Genomic DNA, 20,170 nt, shown 5'->3' on the forward strand with positions numbered 1-20,170 from the left:
TGGTGGCAGGCTCCTATAGTTTCAGCTCCTTGGGAGGCTGAGGCAGAAGAATCACCTGAACCTGGGAGCCAGAGGTTGCAGTGAGCCAAGATCGCGCCATTGCACTCCAGCCTGGGCGACAAGAGCTAGACGACTCTATCTCAAAAAACCCCAAAAAACAAAAAAACAAAACTTCAAGGCAACTGACCTAAGCTCTTACCTTCCTAAACTGCATGACCAGATTCATGAGGCTGCTGGTGGTGTTCTGTGCTTGTTGGGTAGAGCCCATAGAAGACTGCAATAAATCCTCAATGGAAATTTTGTTCTTTAATGCCTGATATAACAGTTTCTGTCGGCTGGTCAGTTGGCAATACATTAGAATCTCAATCTAAAAATCAATAAGAACATTTATATTTGGAAAAGTAGTTTCTAAGAAAATTCAGCATCAGCTTAAAGTTGAAAACACACACAAACCATTATTATGATTGAGAATAAACATATGTGAACTCAGTATCTCTATAAACCTGTGAATTGGACAACCATTCAGAAAACATGTATATTCCTCAGCCCTCTTCTCTTCACCACTCATTCCATTTGCTTTCCCTGGGCAATTTCTTCCACTTCTAACAGTGCCAACTAGCAGTCATCACAGTAACATACAAAAATATATTCCCAAACATACCCAGGCAGTACCTGCAACTACTAACTCTTAAGAGTACCACTCAGTCTGCAGCAATTGCATACGTGATGTGTCAGAAAAACAGTTCTTTTTTCCACAATTTACTAAATTGGTGAATAGCATTACCATTCCATCAGTTGGGAAAGACAAACTTAATTCACTTCTGAATGCTCTCTGACACCCCGTGTTCTAGTATTTCCTAAATCCTTCAATTCAGCTTGGAAATCTACCACCCTTTCTAATCACACCCATTGCCTGCTGCTGGCCCTCATCTGATATAGTATAGACTGATAATATTTTGCGGTCTTCCTGCCTCCAGTTTCTTCTGGTTGTGATATACATTCCACATATAGCTCATAAAGGAATTCAACTGCTAAAAAATCTTCAATGTGCATTTCTGCCTATAGTAAAATGTTGAAACTTCTCATCTCGGCAAAGAAAGCCGCCAATAATCAGGCCGGGTGCAGTGGCTCACACCTGTAATCCCAGCACTTTGGGAGGCTGAGGTGGGCAGATCACAGGTTAGGAGTTCAAGACCAGCCTGGCCAACACAGTGAAACTCCGTCTCTACTAAATACAAAAATTAGTTGGGTGTGGTAGCATGAGCCTGTAATCCTAGCTACCCAGGAGGCTGAGGCAGGAGAATCACTTGAACCCGGGAGGCAGAGGTTGCAGTGAGCCAAGATTGCACCATTGCACTCCAGCCTGGGCAACAGAGCGAGGGTCCATCTCCAAAAAAAAAAAAAAGAAAGTTCTCCCATAATCTAACCTACCTACCTTACTGTCTGAGTTTCTCGTCATCATAACCTCCTCACATACCACTTAGTCACTTAACCACAATTATCTGAAAGTTAGCCAAAACAGGATGCATATTTGAATGTTACTCTATCTTTGCTCATGCTGCCCTTGTTGCCTAGCCCCCCATTCCCACCATATTTTCCTAGTAAATGCCAACTCATCATTTGAAACTTGGCTCACATGTCATCTTTGCTTTAATGCCCTCTCTAACTTTCCCTAACAAAACTCTAAGAAGATAGAAAACACTAAATGATGTTGAAGAAACACATACTATACACAGTGGTTAAGCACCATACTAGATCTTCAGATCACCTCCCTATGTAGCACTAAACAACAATTATGAACTAGCTGGGTGCAGTGACTCACACCTGTAATCCCAGCACTTTGGGAGGCCAAGGCAGGAGAATCACTTGAGCCAAGGAGTTCTGAGACCAGCCTGGGCAACACAGTGAAGACCCTGACTCTACAAAAATTGAAAAATAAAAAATCAGGGCCAGATGTGGTGGTTCATGCCTGTAATCCCAGCACTTCGGGAGGCCGAGGCGGGTGGATCATGAGGTCAAGAGATCGAGACCATCCTGGCCAACCAACATGGTGAAACACCATCTCCACCAAAAATACAAAAATTAGCTGGGCACAGTGGTGCACACCTGTAGTCCCAGCTACTTGGGAGGCTGAGGCAGGAGAGTTGCTTGAACCAGGCAGACGGAGGTTGCAGTGAGCCGAGATCGTGCCACTGCACTCCAGCCTGGTTGACAGAGCAAGACTCAGTCTCAAAAAAATAATAAATAAATAAATAATTAGCCAGGCATGGTGGTGTGTACCTATAGTACCATCTACTAGGAAGGCTGAAAAGGTACAGTTCCACTCCTCTCTTCGAAGTGTATATACATACAATCCCTGATTTTTTAAGTCCAGCACGGTGGCTCATGCTTATAGTCCTAGCACTCTGGGAGGTTGAGGTGGGAGGATTGCTGGAGTCCAGACTAGCTTAGGCAACATAGCAAGATCCTGTCTCTATAAAAAAATGAAAAATTAGCCAGGTGTGGTGGTGTACACCTGTAGACCCAGCTACTAGGGAGGCTGAGGTGGGAGGATTGCTTGAGCCAAGGAGGTCAAGGCTGAAGTGAGCCATGATTGCACCACTGCAGTCCACCATGGGTGACAGAGCGAGCCCTTGTCTTACAAAAAAAAAAAAAAATTACAAGGGGGAAAAAAGAAGGGAGGGATTAAAAGATACTAAGAGGTCGGGCACAGTAGCTCACACCTATAATCCTAGCACTTTCAGAGGCCCAGGCAGGTGAATCCCTTGAACTCAGGAGTTTGAGACCAGCATGGGCAACATGACAAAACTGGTCACTACAAAAAATAAAAAAAAATACAAAAATTAGCCAGGTGTTGTGGCACACACCTGTAGTCCCAGCTACCTGGGAGGCTGACAGGGGAGGATCACTGGAGCCCAGGTGGTCAAGGCAACAGTAAACCAAGATTGTGCCACTGCACTCCAGTGTGGGTGAAGGAGTAAGACCCTGCCTCAAAAGAAACAACAAACCAGATACTGAGAGACAGACCATCCAAATGCTATGTGTGGACCTTGCTTGTATCCTTATTCTGACAAATTCTTTTTTTTTTTTTTTTTTTAAGATAGAGTCTCGTTCTGTCGCACAGGCTGGAGTGCAGTGGCGTGATTTTGGCTCACTGCAAGCTCCGCCTCCTGGGTTCATGCCATTCTCCTGTCTCAGCCTCTCGAGAAGCTGAGACTACAAGCTCCTGCCACCACGACTGGCTAATTTTTTGTATTTTTAGTAGAGACAGGGTTTCACCATGTTAACCAGGATGGTCTCGATTTCCTGACCTCATGATCCGCCCTCCTCGGCCTCCCAAAGTGCTGGGATTACAGGCGTGAGCCACTGCACCTGGCTACAAAATTAATTCTTTGAAGAAGAGAGATAGACACACAAAGACAACTGGAGATATCTGAACACTGACTAGATATGTGATGCTATCATGGAATTGGTCTTTTGAAATGGGTGTGATAATGGCATGCAGTTAGGCAGTATTTTAAAAAACTGAATCTTTTAGAAATACACATGAAAACACTTTATAAACAAATAATCATTTATAAAACATCTGGGATTTGCTTTTGAATAAGAGAGAGGTAGAGTTAATGATTATTGTAATGGAACAATGGGTCAAGGGGATTCATTATACTATCTTTCTACTTTTGTAATGTTTCAAATTCTCTAGTAAAAAGCATTAAAAGAAAAAGAAAAAAAGATGTTATTTTCCTCAATTATTTGCCTCATTTTAAGTTCTCTTTGATCCATGCAAATTTAAACCTCTTCCTTCAAGCAAACTTTCCAACCAAACATATACCAACAAATTTCTCCCCCTGGAATCTTAAGTTGGTGCCTAATGATGCTTAAACACATGAGGTCTTCTTTACTCACCTTGTCAGATAATTCATTTTCCACATCTTTCTTGATTCTCCTCAGCATAAATGGCTTCAAAATCATGTGTAAGCGAGAAAGTTGATCTGAAATGCCAGGAGGCCCCCAAATAATACATTATACTGATTTCACAAAAACAACAGGAACAAATACCACATTCATCTCTCACTGAACTCTTCAAAAATCCTTTGGCTCAATGATTCTCTAAAAGTAGACTGAAACTTTTCCCCAAGTAGGAAAGCAAGGAATTTTAACTTTCTGTACCATCTTGCTATAGTCAACAGGGTAAATGTATTAGGCTCTATTTTCATTAGAATTCATTTTTACGTTTTAGGGACACTTTACCAATAACAGGGTTATAAGTATAATAAAAATTACCTAGGACTGTCAGTGTTCCCCAAAAATTACCTTCCAAGAGATGTCAGTAAATTAACAACTTGTAGTGTAAAACCACATAAGGACTTTTCTAATAGTGAGCAAGCTCATGTCTGTGTAATAAACACTCCAGAATGCTCTTAAAATCAGAGAGATATTATTCAACAAGATCAAAAGTATTGATAAGGCTAAAAATACTCACAACGGAAACAAATTCTAAGACAGAGAGAAAAATAACAAAATGACCCTTCTAATATTTGCTGTTTTTATCATAGGAAAAAAGCCTTGACCCATTACACAAACAATTAAATATGAATTTTTCTTTTGAGATGGAGTCTTGCTCTGTCACCCAGGCTGGAGTGCAATGATGCAATCTCGGCTCACTGCAACCTCCACCGCTCCCAGGTTCAAGCGATTCACCTACCTCAGCCTCCCGTGTAGCTGGGATTACAGGCACCTGCCATCATCATGCCCGGCTAATTTTTGTATTTTTGTAGAGATAGGGTTTTACCATGTTGGCCGGGCTGGTTTTAAACTCCTGACCTAAGGTGATCTGCCCACCTCAGCCTCCCAAAGTGCTGGGATTACTGGTGTGAGCCACCATGCCTGGCCAATATGAATTTTCCAAGATCTAAATGGGAAACGTGAATTCTGCAAGCTAAAATATAGTACTTTATGAATCAAGCCTGATCTGCCTTGATTAGACAAGACTATAGTAGTAATCATCTAAATTAATTCTTTTTGACTGTTAAATACGTACAAAAAAGTAAGCATTTTATAAGCAAAATATGTGGTTTTGTTTCCCTGATTTGTCTATGTATATTGAAAGAAAAATTCTTCAAATAAAATAAAATATGCAATTATGTGGTTGCCTATACTGATAGGTAGACAGAAAGAAAGCCAGTTCATAATAGTACTCACTCTCATCAATAGCGGATTTGTTTTCGGCATGGCTCTCAATGTCCTTGGAAAACCATTCATTAAATTCTTCATGTGAATCAAATAATGTTGGCATAATGAAATGCAGCAGAGCCCAAAGCTGTAAACAAAGACACAAATGAAATAGCTATAAAGCAACAAAATGACAGTGTGTAAGGATGTATTAGGGTAGACAGAAAGAGATAACTGCAGGTGTATTCGTGTGTAAGTGCCTAGATCCATGTGTATATGTGAGTTAAAGACAGAGAATGAATGAATTCAACTACATGCTTGCCTCATCAACCAACCCTAATTTTATTAGGTGCTGTAGCAAAGTGTGATTATTTTTCAATTAATTTCAAACTAAAAGTTTGAAAGTGAAAGTCATGCTCAGATTTTGCAATGGAATAGTTTTAACGATCTTCTTATAAAAATCTATCCCATAATTCAACACAACCTAAGGTATGATAACTTGCTACTAATAATCCTAGATTAGGGGTTAGAAAAACATGGCCTGTTGGGCCAAGTCTGGTCTACCACTATTTTAAATCAAGTTTTATTGAAACATAGCCATGGCCATTCACTTGTATGTATTGTATATGGCTACTATACTAAACAAGCAAAGTTGAGTAGCTGCAACCACGGTTGTATGGCCTGCAAACTCTATAAAACATGTACTATCTGCCAGTTTCTATGAAGTTTTCTTCTTTTTTTTGTTTTTGTTTTTTTTTGAGATGGAGTCTCACTCTGTTGCTCAGGCTGGAGTACGGTGGCATGATCTTGGCTCATTGCAACTTCGACCTGAGGATTCAAGCAATCACCCCAACTCAGCCTCCTAAGTAGCTGGGACTACAGGCGTGCACCACTATGCTTGGCCAATTTTTTGATTTTTTTTTTTGTAGAGTCGGGGTTTCCCCATGTTGCCCAGGCTGGTCTTGAACTGCTGGGTTCAAGGCATCCTCCCACTTCGACCTCCCAAGTTGTTAGGATTACAGGCATGAGCCACTGCACTCAGCCTCTATAAAGATTTCTGACCCTTATTCTAGATGATCAATTAACTCCCCCCAAAAATTTTAGCTCCCCTCTGCGTCAACAAATATTACATTTCAACTCTAGCAAAAACACGTCTCTGCGTTAAATGTTTACATTTTCTAATGTGGTCAGTATTCCTTACATAAATGCAAAAGAATACAGTAACTCATTGGCCTTATGCCAGAGAATAAGAAAACTGGAATGATGCCTATGCCTGAAAGATGAGTTGGGGCAAGTCTTTTATGTGGGGACTATAATTTACACATAGCAGTAGCACTGCAGGGGAATGGGTAAAGAATTCTATGCTCTGCTGGAATCCTTCTGTTTTATGAAGATATAAAACCTGGGACCTGGACTAGTGCCTACCTCTGCCATGGTGTTCTGAATTGGGGTCCCGGTTAGCAAAAGACGATTCCGACACTGGAACTGTAAGAGGATCTTCCAACGAACGCTGTTTAATAAAATAAGTTACAAATTCATGTTAGCAACAAACCATTCTTTAATTATCCTACTGAGACCCCATATTGACAAAAATGCCTTCCAAAAAACTAACATTCAGAATCAAGTACTCTATCATGTATTCAACTGAAAAACATTATTCAACAAAGCTGAAAACAGGAAACTTCCAAGGGAAATGACTCCTCTCTACTGAAAACATGGTATTTGGATTCAGAAAAAATAGCCTCAAATAGGCAGAGTTGGATCATTTCTGGCTTTATAAACTCTTCCATTATCTTTAGTCAGTTTTGCTGATATAAGTCATCTAATTAGAAAGTACATATCTGTAGTATAAAGTGTTAAAATTATTAATCTGTACACTTCCAGTATGAGTTTGGAGGGAGCAGTTATGAGTGGTGTTGTGTGAGAAGAAAACGGGGCCGGGCGCGGTGGCTCAAGCCTGTAATCCCAGCACTTTGGGAGGCCGAGACGGGCGGATCACGAGGTCAGGAGATCGAGACCATCCCAACATGGGCTAACATGGTGAAACCCCGTCTCCACTAAAAAATACAAAAAACTAGCCGGGCGAGGTGGCGGGCGCCTGTAGTCCCAGCTACTCGGGAGGCTGAGGCAGGAGAATGGCGTGAACCCGGGAGGCGGAGCTTGCAGTGAGCTGAGATCCGGCCACTGCACTCCAGCCTGGGCGACAGAGCAAGACTCCATCTCAAAAAAAAAAAAAAAAAAGAGAAGAAAACGTAAAATGAGTCTTCGTTGCTCCTGGCCAAAGGCATATGCTCCTTCAAACAACTGCGGTATGCCAGGCATGGCAGCTCCTGTCTGTACTCCCAGCACTTCGGGAGGCTTGGGTCCAGAAGTTCAAGACCAACCTGTGCAGCATGGATAAACCCCGTCTCTACTATAAATACAAAAAATCAGCTCAGCATGGTGGCACCCGCCTATAGTCCCAGCTCTGAGACTGAGATGAGAGGATCATTTGAGACAGGGAGGTCGAAGCTGCAGTGAGCCCCAACTGTGCCATTGTACCACTCCATCCTGGGCAACAGAGCAAGACCCTGTTCCCTGTCTCAAAAAAAAAAAAAAAAAGATTGCTGTAGAAAGTAACACCTTTCCAAGGATAGAAAGTTCCACAGAAGGGCAGGTACAGTGGCTCATGCCTGTAATCCCAGCACTTTGGGAGGCAGAGGCAGGTGGATAACCTGAGGTCAGGAGTTCGAGACCCAAAATGGCAAAACCCCGTCTCTACTAAAAATAACAAAAATTAGCAGAGCATGGTGGCAAGCACTTGTAATCCCAGCTACTCAGGAGGCTGGGGCAGGAGAATTGCTTGAATCTGGGAGGTGGAGGTTGCAGTGAGCCGAGACTGCGCCACTGCACTCCAGTGTGGGTAACAAGAGCGAAACTACGTCTCAAAAAAAAAAAAAAGAAAGAAAGAAAAGAAAAAAGAAAGTTCTGCAGAAAATATCATCCAGCCAGTTAACACAGACCTCTAATAAAGTTCTAAGGACTCACCAAGAGTTAATAAAAAATACATCAAAGCCAAGGTTTAATATCACCAAATAACACTTTTTTTTTACTTTGGGACTTCAAAGGTATTGGAATATTTTAAACACATGACTTAAAATAAAAGGATTCTGGGAGATCTGAAAACCATCCAGGGACTCAGATAATCTACATAAAACGAACAGAGCATCCAATCCACATAACCTAACATTCTACTTCCTACTTAGAACTCCTGTCTAAAATAATACCTTAAAGCAAGGGCAGAGACTCCCTCCTCTACAGAAATTTTCCCTGAGATGACCTGTAAAAATGTCACCTTCTTGAATAGGGAGATAAAAGTTGAGAAAAGTCTTCGTATTCTTGGCATTAACATTTGTGCTCCATGAAAAAATAAAAAAAGGGAATTTCTGTCTTCTGATCAGGTACATGACTGATGCAGAGATCATGTCACGTCTGATTTAAAACCTCTCATATATTGGACGGGTGGCTCATCCCTGTAATCCCAACACTTGGGGAGGCCGATGCAAGAGGATCGCTTGAAGCCAGGAGTTCAAGACTAGCCTGGGCAGCAAAGCGAGACCTTGTCTCTACAAAAAAAATAAAATAAAACTTCTCATATCTTCATTCATATACACAAGTCTATGTGTGTGTGTGTGTGTGTGTGTGTGTCTGTGTCTATGTGTGTGTGTATACTTAACCCAATGCATTGAGTTTGGTTTCTGCTACTCATGTTACCTGGAACTACTCTTGAGCGCCTGAGCCTCATCCAGTACCATGTATTGCCACTTGACCCGCTGGAAATACTTTACATCCTGCACCACCAGCTGATAGCTGGTAATAACCACATGGAAGGGGGCATCCTGAGTGTAGAGGGTCTTCTGTAAATATAAAAGGGGAAGGGTGAAAAGAGAAACCTAATAATTCATAATAAGGAACTGATGTATGGACTGGTTTTCTAGGGCCGAAATGTTTAAGATAGCCCTGAAGATGTGCTTCTCCCATATGGTAGGGAGATGTGCAGTGAAGTGAACCATACTGTGGGGTTTCGTTTGTTTTACTATTGTTAAGATAGGGTCTCACTCCGTTACCCACGTTAGAGTACAGCAGTGTGAACATGGTTCACTGCAAACATAACCTCCTGGGCTCTAGTGATCCTCCTGCCTTAGTCTCCCAAATAGCTGAGACTACAGGCATGCACCACCATGCCTGGCTAATTTATTTTATTTTATTTTATTTTACGTAGAGATGGGGTCTCACTATGTTACCCAGGCTGGTCTCAAACTCCTGGACTCAAGTGATCCTCCTGCCTCAGCCTCCCAAAATACTGGGATTACAAGCAAGAGCCACCATTCCCGGTCACTACTGTTTTTAAAGCAGTCACGTTTACCACAAACTAGGCTGAAAACTAGTCTTCAGTTTATTAAAGAAAAAAGTTCTGGCCAGGTGTGGTGGCTCACACCTGTAATCCCAGCACTTTGGGAGGCTGAGGCAGGAGGATCACTTAAGCCCAAGAGTTTGAGACCACTTTGTGCAACAGGTTGAAACCACATCTCTACAAAAAATACAAAAATTAGCCAGGCGTGGTGTAGCAAGCCCATAGGGTGTGCTGTCTCCTGCTTGTAGTTCGGGAGGTTGAGGTGGGAGGATTGCTTGAGCCAGGGTGTCACGGCTACAGTGAACTGTGATCATGCCACTGCACTCCAGCCTGGGCAACAGAGTAAGACCTTGTCTCAAAAAAAAAGATTCTTAATTAATCCTGGAAATCAAGTCCAGTTGATTGCCTACAATAGGAAAAGTACTGTATGAGAAAAATGGAAACTTGATCAGTGTCCAGAAATATATAATAAATAAGATTTTGTCTAAAAGAAATTATCCACATCGATTAGAGAAATAATGACTGCATGCACGGTATGTATGTATGCAGTTTAAGTAGAATGTTACCTGACTCCAGAACCTTCTGATGACTTTTCTATCATGAGGATTTCCCCAATATGGTAGCACCTAGAAAAAGGGCCGATATATACATTACTTTCTATTGATGATCTTAAAAGTATCACAACAAATATATAATTCAGAACGATTTAAAAAGAAACTAATAAAATGAGTATAGGAAGTCCTCTCCTGCCAATGGTGGAATAAGTGGTTTAACCAACCCTGTTGTCCAAATAAACACACACACACACACGCAATTCATTTGTCTGAAGGCATAATACAGCTACTGAGATAGTGGGCAATTACAGAGGCCCAAATAAGAAAAGAATGGAAGCCCAGAGAGGTCAGCCTAGTATGTGGCATACTTTCTCACTGATGGTACCATTGCAATACAAAAGTTCTAGTTGAGAGGGTAAGAAACTGAAGACACATTTTCTAAAGAGATGTAAGACAGGCTGGGCATGGTGGCTCACGCCTATAATCCCAGCACTTTGGAAGGTTGAGGCGGGTGGATCACCTGAGGTCAGGAGTTGGAGACTAGCCTGGCCAACACGGTCAGACCCCGTCTCTACTAAAAATACAAAAATCAGCCAGGTGTGGTGGCATGTGCCTGTAATCCCAGCTACTAGGGAGGCTGAGGCAGGAGAATCGCTTGAACCTGGGAGGCAGTTGCAGTGAACAGAAATGATGCCATTGCACTCCAGGCAGGGGGGACAAGAGCAAGGCTTTGTTTAAAAAAAAAAAAAAAAAAAAAGATGTAAGACATAGAGAACAAAAATTGTAGTTCAAGGAAAAAGACTCTTGCAACCAGCCACATCCCTGGCTTTAAACTGGAATTCAAAGGCTACAAGGTAGTAGTTATAGTAAACCATACATAGACTTGCCTGAATAGATACCGACTCCCAGCCTCAGAACATCTGAATTCCTGACCAGATTAAGAAGGATTTGAATAATTTGCATCCCTACCAACCCCCAAAAAACTACTAGTGGCAGAAAAACATATAAATCCTCTCTAACATATAAATCCTCTCTAGAAGAAAACAGTAGTGAGAGCCCACACTTATCTCTATAGTTTTTCCTATACAATGTCTGGCATAGCATTAGAAAATAATCAGACATATAGAAAGACCATACCACACGACTGAAAGCCTACATGAAAGAAAGATAATGTATACAGAGGAAATTAAAATAATAAAAATGTTAAAAACAGACTTTTGGCTGGGTGTGGTGGCTCATGTCTGTAATCCCAGCATTTTGGGTGACTGAGGCTGGCAGATCACCTGAGCTCGGGAGTTTCAGACCAGCCTGGGCAACGTGGTGAAACCCTGCTTCTACAAAAAATACAAAAGTTAGCTAGGTGTGGTGACACGCGCCTGCAGTCCCAGGAACTCATGAGTCTAAGGCAGAATTGCTTGAGCCTGGGAGAGGTTGCAGTGAGCCAAGATTGTGCCACTGTGCTACAGCCGGGGCAACAGAGCAAGACTTTGCCTCAAAAAATAAATAAATAAATAAATAAAAGTTTAGGCCGGGCGTGGTGGCTCACACCTGTAATCCTAACACTTTGGGAGGCCAAAGCGGGTGGATCACGAGCTCAGGAGATCGAGACCATCCTGGCCAACATGGTGAAACACCGTCTCTACTAAAAATAAAAAAATAAATAAATAAAATAAATTAGCTGGGAGTGGTGGCATGCACCTGTAGTCCCAACTATACGGGAGGCTGAGGCAGGAGAATCGCTTGAACCCGGGAGGTGGAAGTTGCAGTGAGCTGAGATCATGCTACCGCACTCCAGCCTGGGTGACAGAGTGAGACTGTGTCTCAAAAAACCAAATAAAATTTAAAAATTTAAAAATAAAAATAAAAAATACTTTTAAAAATGCTAATTTGTTAATGAAAAACAAGACAGAATTTCAGTGGTATGCTGTAAATTATAAAATAATCAAAGTGAATTTTTAGAACTGAAAAATAAAACTAAAATCTAGAAATTAATGGATGGATCTAATGACAGATTAGATGCAGCTGAAGAGAAAATTAGTGAACTAGATGACAAGTCAGAAGATAATATCCAGATTAAAGCACAAAGAAACCAAAGAATGCAAGATTCAGCACTTTTTCTGTGATGTTTCTAGATGTGGTTTTCTTTCTCTTTATCCCTGGACCTCATAGGGCTTCTTTAATCTGCAGACTGCTATTTTTTATTGTTTTGAAAAATTTCAGCCAAATGGAAGCAGAAGTATGCAGGAAGAAATGAAGATTAATAAAAACTGAATATATAATATGAAAATATCTAAACATAAAATATATAAGCAATAATAAAATGTCTCATGGGGTTTAAAATACTAAAAGTATATAAAACCTAGAGCATGTAAGTCTAGACACAAGGGAGGTAGTTCAAGTATACCGAAGTCTTTATATTATCCAGAAAGTAGTAACTCTTAATTTATATGTATTTCTTAAGTCAGGAAAGCAAGTTTCTCCCCCAGATGATCTACTAGAGAATAAAATAGGCCAAGTGTGGTGGCTCATGCCTGCAATCTCAGCACTTTGGGAGGCTGAGGCGGATGGATCACTTGAGGCCAAGAGTTCAAGACCAGCCGGGCCAACTCTGTCTCTAGTAAAAATACAAAAATTAGCTGGGCACAGAGGGTGCAGTGAGTGGAGATCACACCACTGCACTGAAATGTGGGGGACAGAGCGAGAGTTTGTCTCCAATAAAAAACCAAAAAGAATAAATACATGACTAGTGCTGTGGTTTGAACATCTCTCTGGAGGTTTATGTATTGGAAACTTAATCCTCAATGCAACAATAGTGAGAGGTGGGACCTTTCAGGGTGGTCATGGGGGCTTTGCCCACATGAATGAATTAATGCCATTATCACAGGAGTTCCCCTCACCCCTGGGCTCTTCTGCTCCTCTGCTTTCCAATCTGGGGTGATGTAACAAGAAGGCCCTTGTGAGATGAGGACTCCTCACTTTTTAACTTCTCAGGCCCTCTGGAATTGTAAGAAATAAATCTCTTTTCTTTATAAATTACCCAGTTTTCTGTGTTTTGTTATAGCAGCGCAAAACAAACTAAGACAAATAATAAGCTAAGACAGGGAGGGAGAGCAATAACATTTAATCAGTCCAAAAGGACGTAAGAAAGGAGAGAACCGAAAAACTGGGACATATTTCTCAGGATCTCCTGAGTGCTGTCATGGGCCAAAAACTGTTCTTAAATTAGGGCATGGTGGCTCATGCCTGTAATCCCAGCACTTTGGGAAGCCAAGGTGGGCAGATGACCTGAGGTCAGGAGTTCAAGATCAGCCTGGCCAACATGGTGAAAACCCTGTGTCTACTAAAAATACCAAAATTAGCTGGGCGTGGTGGTGGGTGCCTGTTATTCTAGCTACTCAGGAGGCTGAGGCAGGAGAATTGCTTGAACCTGGGAGGCAGAGTGAGCTGAGATCACGCCACTGCACTCCAGCCTGGGCGACAAAGCCAGACTCCATTTCAAAAAAAAAAAAAAAATTTTTTTTTAATTTAAAAATACGGAAAAAAGAAAAATTAAACAGGTGCCACAAGTAGAAAAACAATTAGTACGGCAGACTTAAACTCAGTATTTATCAGCATTTACATTAACAGCACAAATATTCCCAATAAGAGGCAAGAAATACACCTTAAGGTCAGGTACGGTGGCTCACGCCTATAATCCCAGCACTTTGGGAAGCTGAGGCGGGCGAATCACTTGAGGTCAGGAGTTAGAGACCAGTCTGGCCAACATGGTGAAACTCCATCTCTACTAAAAATACAAAAATTAGCTGCGCATGGTGGCATGCGCCTGTAATCCCAGCTACTAGGGAGGCTGAGACAGGAGAACTGTTTGAACCCTGGAGACGGAGGTTGCAGTAAGCTGAGATCGTGCCACTGCACTCCAGCCTGGTGACAGACGAAGACTCCGACTCAAAAAAAGAATTACACCATAAATGATGTAAAATGTTTAAAAATAAAAGGAAGAAAAAATGCCATGTAAAAATTAAGCAAAGATGTTCTCATATCCTGTATTCAGAAAAAAATTAACCAAAGAAAAACAGGTATCAGAAAATACAGACTTTCAGTCAAAAAGTCTTTAAAAGGAAAATTTCGTAATAAAAGGTTCAGTTCACCAGAAAGATAAAATTATAAATTTGTATATATCTTACAGCCTCAAAATATATAAAGCAAAAATGGACAGAAGAGAAATGGACAAATCCATAATCATGGTATATTTTAATATACCCCTCTCAGTCAGTGACAGAATAGGCAGGCAAATCAGCAAAGACATGAAAGAGCTGGACAAGTTAACAAACTTTGACCTAAATCAACATATATGCAACACTGCAATGAATAAAGGCAGAACACCTATAATTTTCCAATACACAGAGAACATATAAAAGCTGACAATATGCTGAGCCATAAAAACGAGGATTCAAATTTCAAAGCATTGAAGTCATAAAAAGTTTATTTTACCAGTGTGAATTTAAGGTATCAATTAATAAAAAACAAGACATCTAGACAATCCTCTACTGTTTGAAAATTATAAATTACACTTCTTATTTTTTAAAAGAGATAGGGTCTCATCCTGTTGCCTAGGCTGGAGTACAGTGGTGTGATCATAGCTCACTGTAGCCTTGAACTCCAGGGCTCAAGTTATCATCCCACCTAGAAATACACTTTTAAATAACCCATGGATCAAAAATGAACTTGCAATGGAAGTTAAGAGATTATGATGAACTCAAAGATAATGTATATATGACACATCAAACCTTTGGATGGCTAAAGTCATGCTCAGAAAGCAATGAATATCCTTAAATGTACATATATTAGAAGCTGAAAATGAATACTCTAAGCTCCATCTCAAGACATCAGATAAAGAAAAAAGCTGGCCGGGGGCAGCTAACATCTGTAATTCCAGCAGTTTGAGAGACCAAGGAGCATCGCTTGAGCTCAGGAATTCGAGACCAGCCTGGCCAACATGGGGAAACTCAGCCTCTACTAAAAATACAAAAATTCGCTGGGCATGGTGGCAGGCTCCTGTTCCTGCTCCAGTTCCTCGGGAGCTTGAGGCAGGAGAATCGCTTGAACCCGGGGGAGGCAGAGGTTGCAGTGAGCCAAGATCATGTCACTGCACTCCAGCCTGGGAAACAGAGTGAGACACTGCCTCAAAAAAAAAAAAGTAGACAAAGAGTGCAGTGTGGGGCTATGTTCCAATATGTATGACTTTAAATTTCATATGTCACATTCTATGAAAGTTTTTTTTTATCAGTAATTTTAAAATGTAAAAACTATTCTTAGCTTACAGTCATTCAAAAACAGGTGGCAGGTCAGGTGCAGTGACTCATGCCTGTAATCCTAGCACTCTGGGAGGCCGAGGCAGGCAGATCACCTGAGGTCAGGAGTTCAAGACCAGACCGGCTAATATGGTGAAACCCCGTCTCTACCAAAAATACAAAAATTAGCTGGGTGTGGTGGTACACCCCTGTAGTTGCAGCTACTTGGGAGGCTGAGGCAGCAGAATTGCTTGAACGTGGGAGGCGGAAGTTGCAGTGAGCCAAGATCGCACCACTGCACTCCAGCCTGGGCAACAAAGCAAGACTCTGTGTCAAAAAAAAAACAAACAAAAAAAACCAGGTGGTAGATTCCTTAATAAGGAGAATTACCATATGACCTAACAATTCTACTCATAGGTATATACCCAAAAGAAGTGAAAACAATAAAAGTGTTCAAACAAAAACCTGCACAGGAATGTTCACAGCAGTACTGTTCACAACAGCCAAATGGTGGAAACAACCCAAATATTCATCAACGATGAATGGATGACCACAATGTGATATATATACACAATGGAATATTAGTCAGCCATATAAAGGAATAAAGCACTGATACATGATATAATAGGGATGAAGCTTGAAAACTTTATACTCAGTAAAAGAAGCCAGACAGAAACGGCATTCACGAAGTGTTCAGAATAAGCAAATCCAGCCACAGGAGGTGAATTTGTGGTTGCCAGAGGCTATAGCAGAAGGTGAATAGAAAGTGATTGCCTAGTGGGTAAGGGCCTTCTGTTTGGGGTGATGAAAAAGTTATGAAACTAGATAGCAGTGATGGTTACACAACACTGTGAATGTACCTAATGCTACTACATCGTACTTTTTTTTTTTTTTTTTTTTGAGACAGAGTTTCACTCTTGTTCCCCAGGCTGGAGTGCAATGGCACAATCTCGGCTCACCACAACCTCTGCCTCCCGGGTTCAAGTGATTCTCCCACCTCAGCCTCCCCAGCAGCTGGGATTACAGGCATGTGCCACCACCCCCAGCTAATTTTTTAATTTTACTAGAGATGGGGTTTCTCCTGTTGGTTAGGCTGGTTTTGAACTCCCGACCTCAGGTGATCCACCCATCTCAGCCTCCCGAAGTGCTGGGATTACAGGCATGAGCCACCACACCCAGCCAATTTTTTCATATGCTTGGTCTGTAGGCATGCGCTACCATGTCCAACTAATTTTTAAATTTTTTGTAGAGGTAAGGTCTGTGTTGGCAAGGCTGTTCTTGAACTCCTGGACTCAAGTGATCTTCCCACCTCAGCCTCCTAAAGTACTGGGATTACAGGCATAACCCACCAGGCCCAGTCCATTTTTAATAGTTAAAATGGTAAATACTATGCTCTAGTATTTTGTCACAATAAAACATATATTGGGGCACTAGGAAAAAAACAAAATCAGGCCAAATGCAGTGGCTCATGTCTATAATCCCAGCATTTTAAGAGGCCGAGGTGGGATGATTGTGTGAACATGAGTTAGACATCAGCCTTGGCAACATAACAAGACCTCGTCTCCACAAAAAATTTTTTAAAAATCAGCTGGGTGTTGTGGTGCATGCCTGTAGTCCTAGCTACTTGGGAGGCTGATGTGGGAAAATGGCTTGAGACGGAGTTCAGAGCTGCAGTGAGCTATGATCACAACTCTGCACTCCACCCTGGAAGACAGAAGGAGAAAATGTATCTAAGAAAAAAAAAAAAAAGCAAAGAAAAAAAATCAAAAGAGGTGGCAACACCCACGGGCATATTACCCTAAATTAGAATATCAACAGAAAGTTCAACATGCAAATGATAGGTCTGTTTCAGGCATACTTATAAAGTCAAAGGAAAGGTATCAATGACATTAGTAATATCACATGGCCATCTATCAGCCAGTGGAAGAGCTATTGAAAACTTAAGTGGTTTGGTGAAAAAATTTTAAGACCTTTTCTGTTTTGTTTTGTTTTTTTCTGAGACGGATTCTCACTCTGTCGCCCAGGCTGGAGTACAGTGGCACGATCTTGGCTCACTGCAACCTCTGCCCCACCCCGGGTTCAAGCGATTCTCCTGCCTCAACCTCCCAAGTAGCTGGGATTACAGGCCCCCACCACAACACCCGGCTAATTTTTGTATTTTTAGTAGAGACGGTTTCACCATCTTGGCCAGGCTGGTCTTGAACTCCTGACCTCGTGATCCACCCGCCTTGGCCTCCCAAAGTGCTGGTTTTACAGGCATGAGCCACCGTGCCTGGCCTAGACCTTTTATTTTTCAACATCTGCATTGTTCAATATATATGGAACATTACATGAAAAAAAAAAAAGCAGAAAAAGATGGTGATCACCATTCCACAAGACAAATAATTCAAGAGACAATACTCAACAAATTGCATAAGAATGATCTCATCATCATCTCAGAAAGATGAAAATGAGTCAGTCAAGTTAAAAGCTATATATCCTAATACTCCTTGTACGGTTTCTGTATCTACAATTTAGCCACAAAATGGGACCACAGCCATAAAGCTGCCTCAAAGTGGGAAATCCCAGACAATTTCCTATTCCATACAAAGCATAGGCCAGAAAAACACCTGCCTCACATTTCCACCCTATCCCATGCTCCTCAAACTACATGAAACCCATCACTACTACAGAGACCAAAAATCACAGAGATCATGTCAACATATTTTGATATATAATCTCCAAAATACTATCCTAACTGTGCAACTTCATTATCATATTCCTGGGGTCAGAACACAGTTTACTCATTTTCAATCCTTTTAAATTGCAAACAACATAATAAATCCTACTCATTCTTTCTTAAATTCCTCCAACTTTTCATAACTAAGCAGCTGTTTAAATCTAATCAATGTCTTACCCAATGAATGCCAAATACCTCCCTGCTGATCACCTCCTACCTCAACCTGAATTCTTTTCCTCTGAATTAATTAAATCAATGTTCACATTATCTACCTTAGACATTACAAGCTGGACTAAGACTAGAGATCAGACTTCAGAGTATTAAGAAAATGAACTGGCTGGGTTTGGTGGCTCATGCCTGTAATTTCAAGACTTTGGGAGGCTGAGGCGGAAGGATCACTGGAGGCCAGGAGTTCAAGACCAGCCTGGGCAACATAGTGAGATCTGCCTCTATTAAAAAAGCAAAATGGGCTGGGCGCAGTGGCTCATGCCTGTAATACCAGCACTTCAGGAGGCTGAGGCGGGCGGATCACCTGAGGTCTGGAGTTTGAGACTTGCCTGACCAACATGGAGAAACCCCATCTCTACTAAAAATACAAAATTAGCTGGGCATGGTGGCCTATGCCTGTAATCCCAGCTACTCGGGAGGCTGGGGCAGGAGAATCGCTTCAACCCTGGAGGCAAAGGTTGCAGTGAGCAGAGACCGCACCATTGCACTCCAGACTGGGCAACAAAAGCAAAACTCTGACTCAAAAAAAAAAAAAAAAAAAAAAAAACCGGCTGGGTGCGGTGGCTCACGCCTGTAATCCCAGCACTTTTGGAGGCTGAGGCACGTGGATTACCTGAGGTCAAGAGTTTGAGACCAGTCTGGCCAATGTGGTGAAACCCAGTCGCTACTAAAAATACAAAACAATTAGCTGGGCAAGGTGGCAGACACCTGTAATCCCACTTACTCAGCAGGCTGAGGCAGGAGAATTGCTTGAACCTGGGAGGCGGAGGTTGCAGTGAGCCAAGATCACACCACTGCACTCTAGCCTGGGCAATGGAGCGAGACTCCATCTCAAAACAAAAACAAAAACAAAAGCAAGACATGTATTTAAAAAAAGATACGAATTATTTACAATAGATTTGAATGAAAAGAGCAATGCCATAAATGACAGGATGTGTACTAACCGTATGATTTGTCAAAATCTATGTTAAACCAAACAAAGTAGATGTTTTCTATTATGGCAGTTTGACGAGGAGTATCAATCATCAGGCTAAATGCAATATGCACTCATTGTTCCCAGCAGTAAGTTTTATAGTGATTGTACGCAAGTTATTCTGGAACAATGTATGAGATATTTTTGTTTTTGAGACGGAAGGAGTCTTGCTCTGTCGCCCAGGCTGCAGTGCAGCAGCGTGTTCTTGGCTCACTGCAACCTCCCCCACTCCCGCTCCGCCCCGTTCAAGCGATTCTCCTGCCTCAGCCTCCTGAGTAGCTGGGACTACAGGCGCATGGCACCACACCTGGCTAATTTTTATTTTTATTTTTTGTATTTTTAGTAGAGACAGGGTTTCACCATGTTAGCCAGGATGGTCTTGACCTTCTGACCTTGTGATCCACCCACCTCGATCTCCCAAAATGCTGGGATTACAAGCATGAGCCACCAAGCCTGGACAAAATTTAAAACTATTATGAATAATTAAATAAGTAAGACAAGAAAAGGAGAATCAAAAGCAATAAATGTTTTGCTTGGACTGATATTTACCTTAAATTTAGGAACAAATCTAGTAAACTCCTGGTGCCAATTGTTAAGTGTAGATGCAGGTGAAATTATTAAGAAAGGTCCCCAAATGTTCTCTCTCTGCAACAGAAAAACCCAGTCAGCCAACTATAGGAAAAGGGAAGGTATTTAATTCAAAATTATAATTAATGACAAGAACAATCTAAGAATAGGAAACAACAAGAGAAATACTGAGTAAATCCCAAATCTGCACATTCAAAAATAATATCCTATGTTAATAATAAGAACATAAAGACACACCTTGAGAAAAAAGTG

At 41.5% G+C, this 20,170-nt stretch overlaps 1 protein-coding gene across 2 annotated transcripts in view; it reads right to left on the bottom strand.

Annotated features, from left to right (window-relative positions):
- The window catches only part of INO80 (INO80 complex ATPase subunit), a 137,815-nt gene that overhangs the window by 71,722 nt on the left and 45,923 nt on the right, over window positions 1-20,170 (bottom strand). For both annotated transcript variants that reach the window (XM_050799374.1, XM_050799375.1), the window contains 7 exons: window positions 19,880-19,975; window positions 10,132-10,191; window positions 8,926-9,068; window positions 6,598-6,682; window positions 5,203-5,320; window positions 3,907-3,992; window positions 200-367 (listed from right to left, as the gene is read on the bottom strand). In XM_050799374.1, the coding sequence (XP_050655331.1) occupies window positions 200-367; window positions 3,907-3,992; window positions 5,203-5,320; window positions 6,598-6,682; window positions 8,926-9,068; window positions 10,132-10,191; window positions 19,880-19,975 (756 nt within the window). The remainder of the gene's footprint in view (window positions 1-199; window positions 368-3,906; window positions 3,993-5,202; window positions 5,321-6,597; window positions 6,683-8,925; window positions 9,069-10,131; window positions 10,192-19,879; window positions 19,976-20,170) is intronic.

This window comes from Macaca thibetana, chromosome 7 (genome assembly GCF_024542745.1).
Source record: "Macaca thibetana thibetana isolate TM-01 chromosome 7, ASM2454274v1, whole genome shotgun sequence".
In the NCBI taxonomy this organism is placed as follows: domain Eukaryota; kingdom Metazoa; phylum Chordata; class Mammalia; order Primates; family Cercopithecidae; genus Macaca; species Macaca thibetana.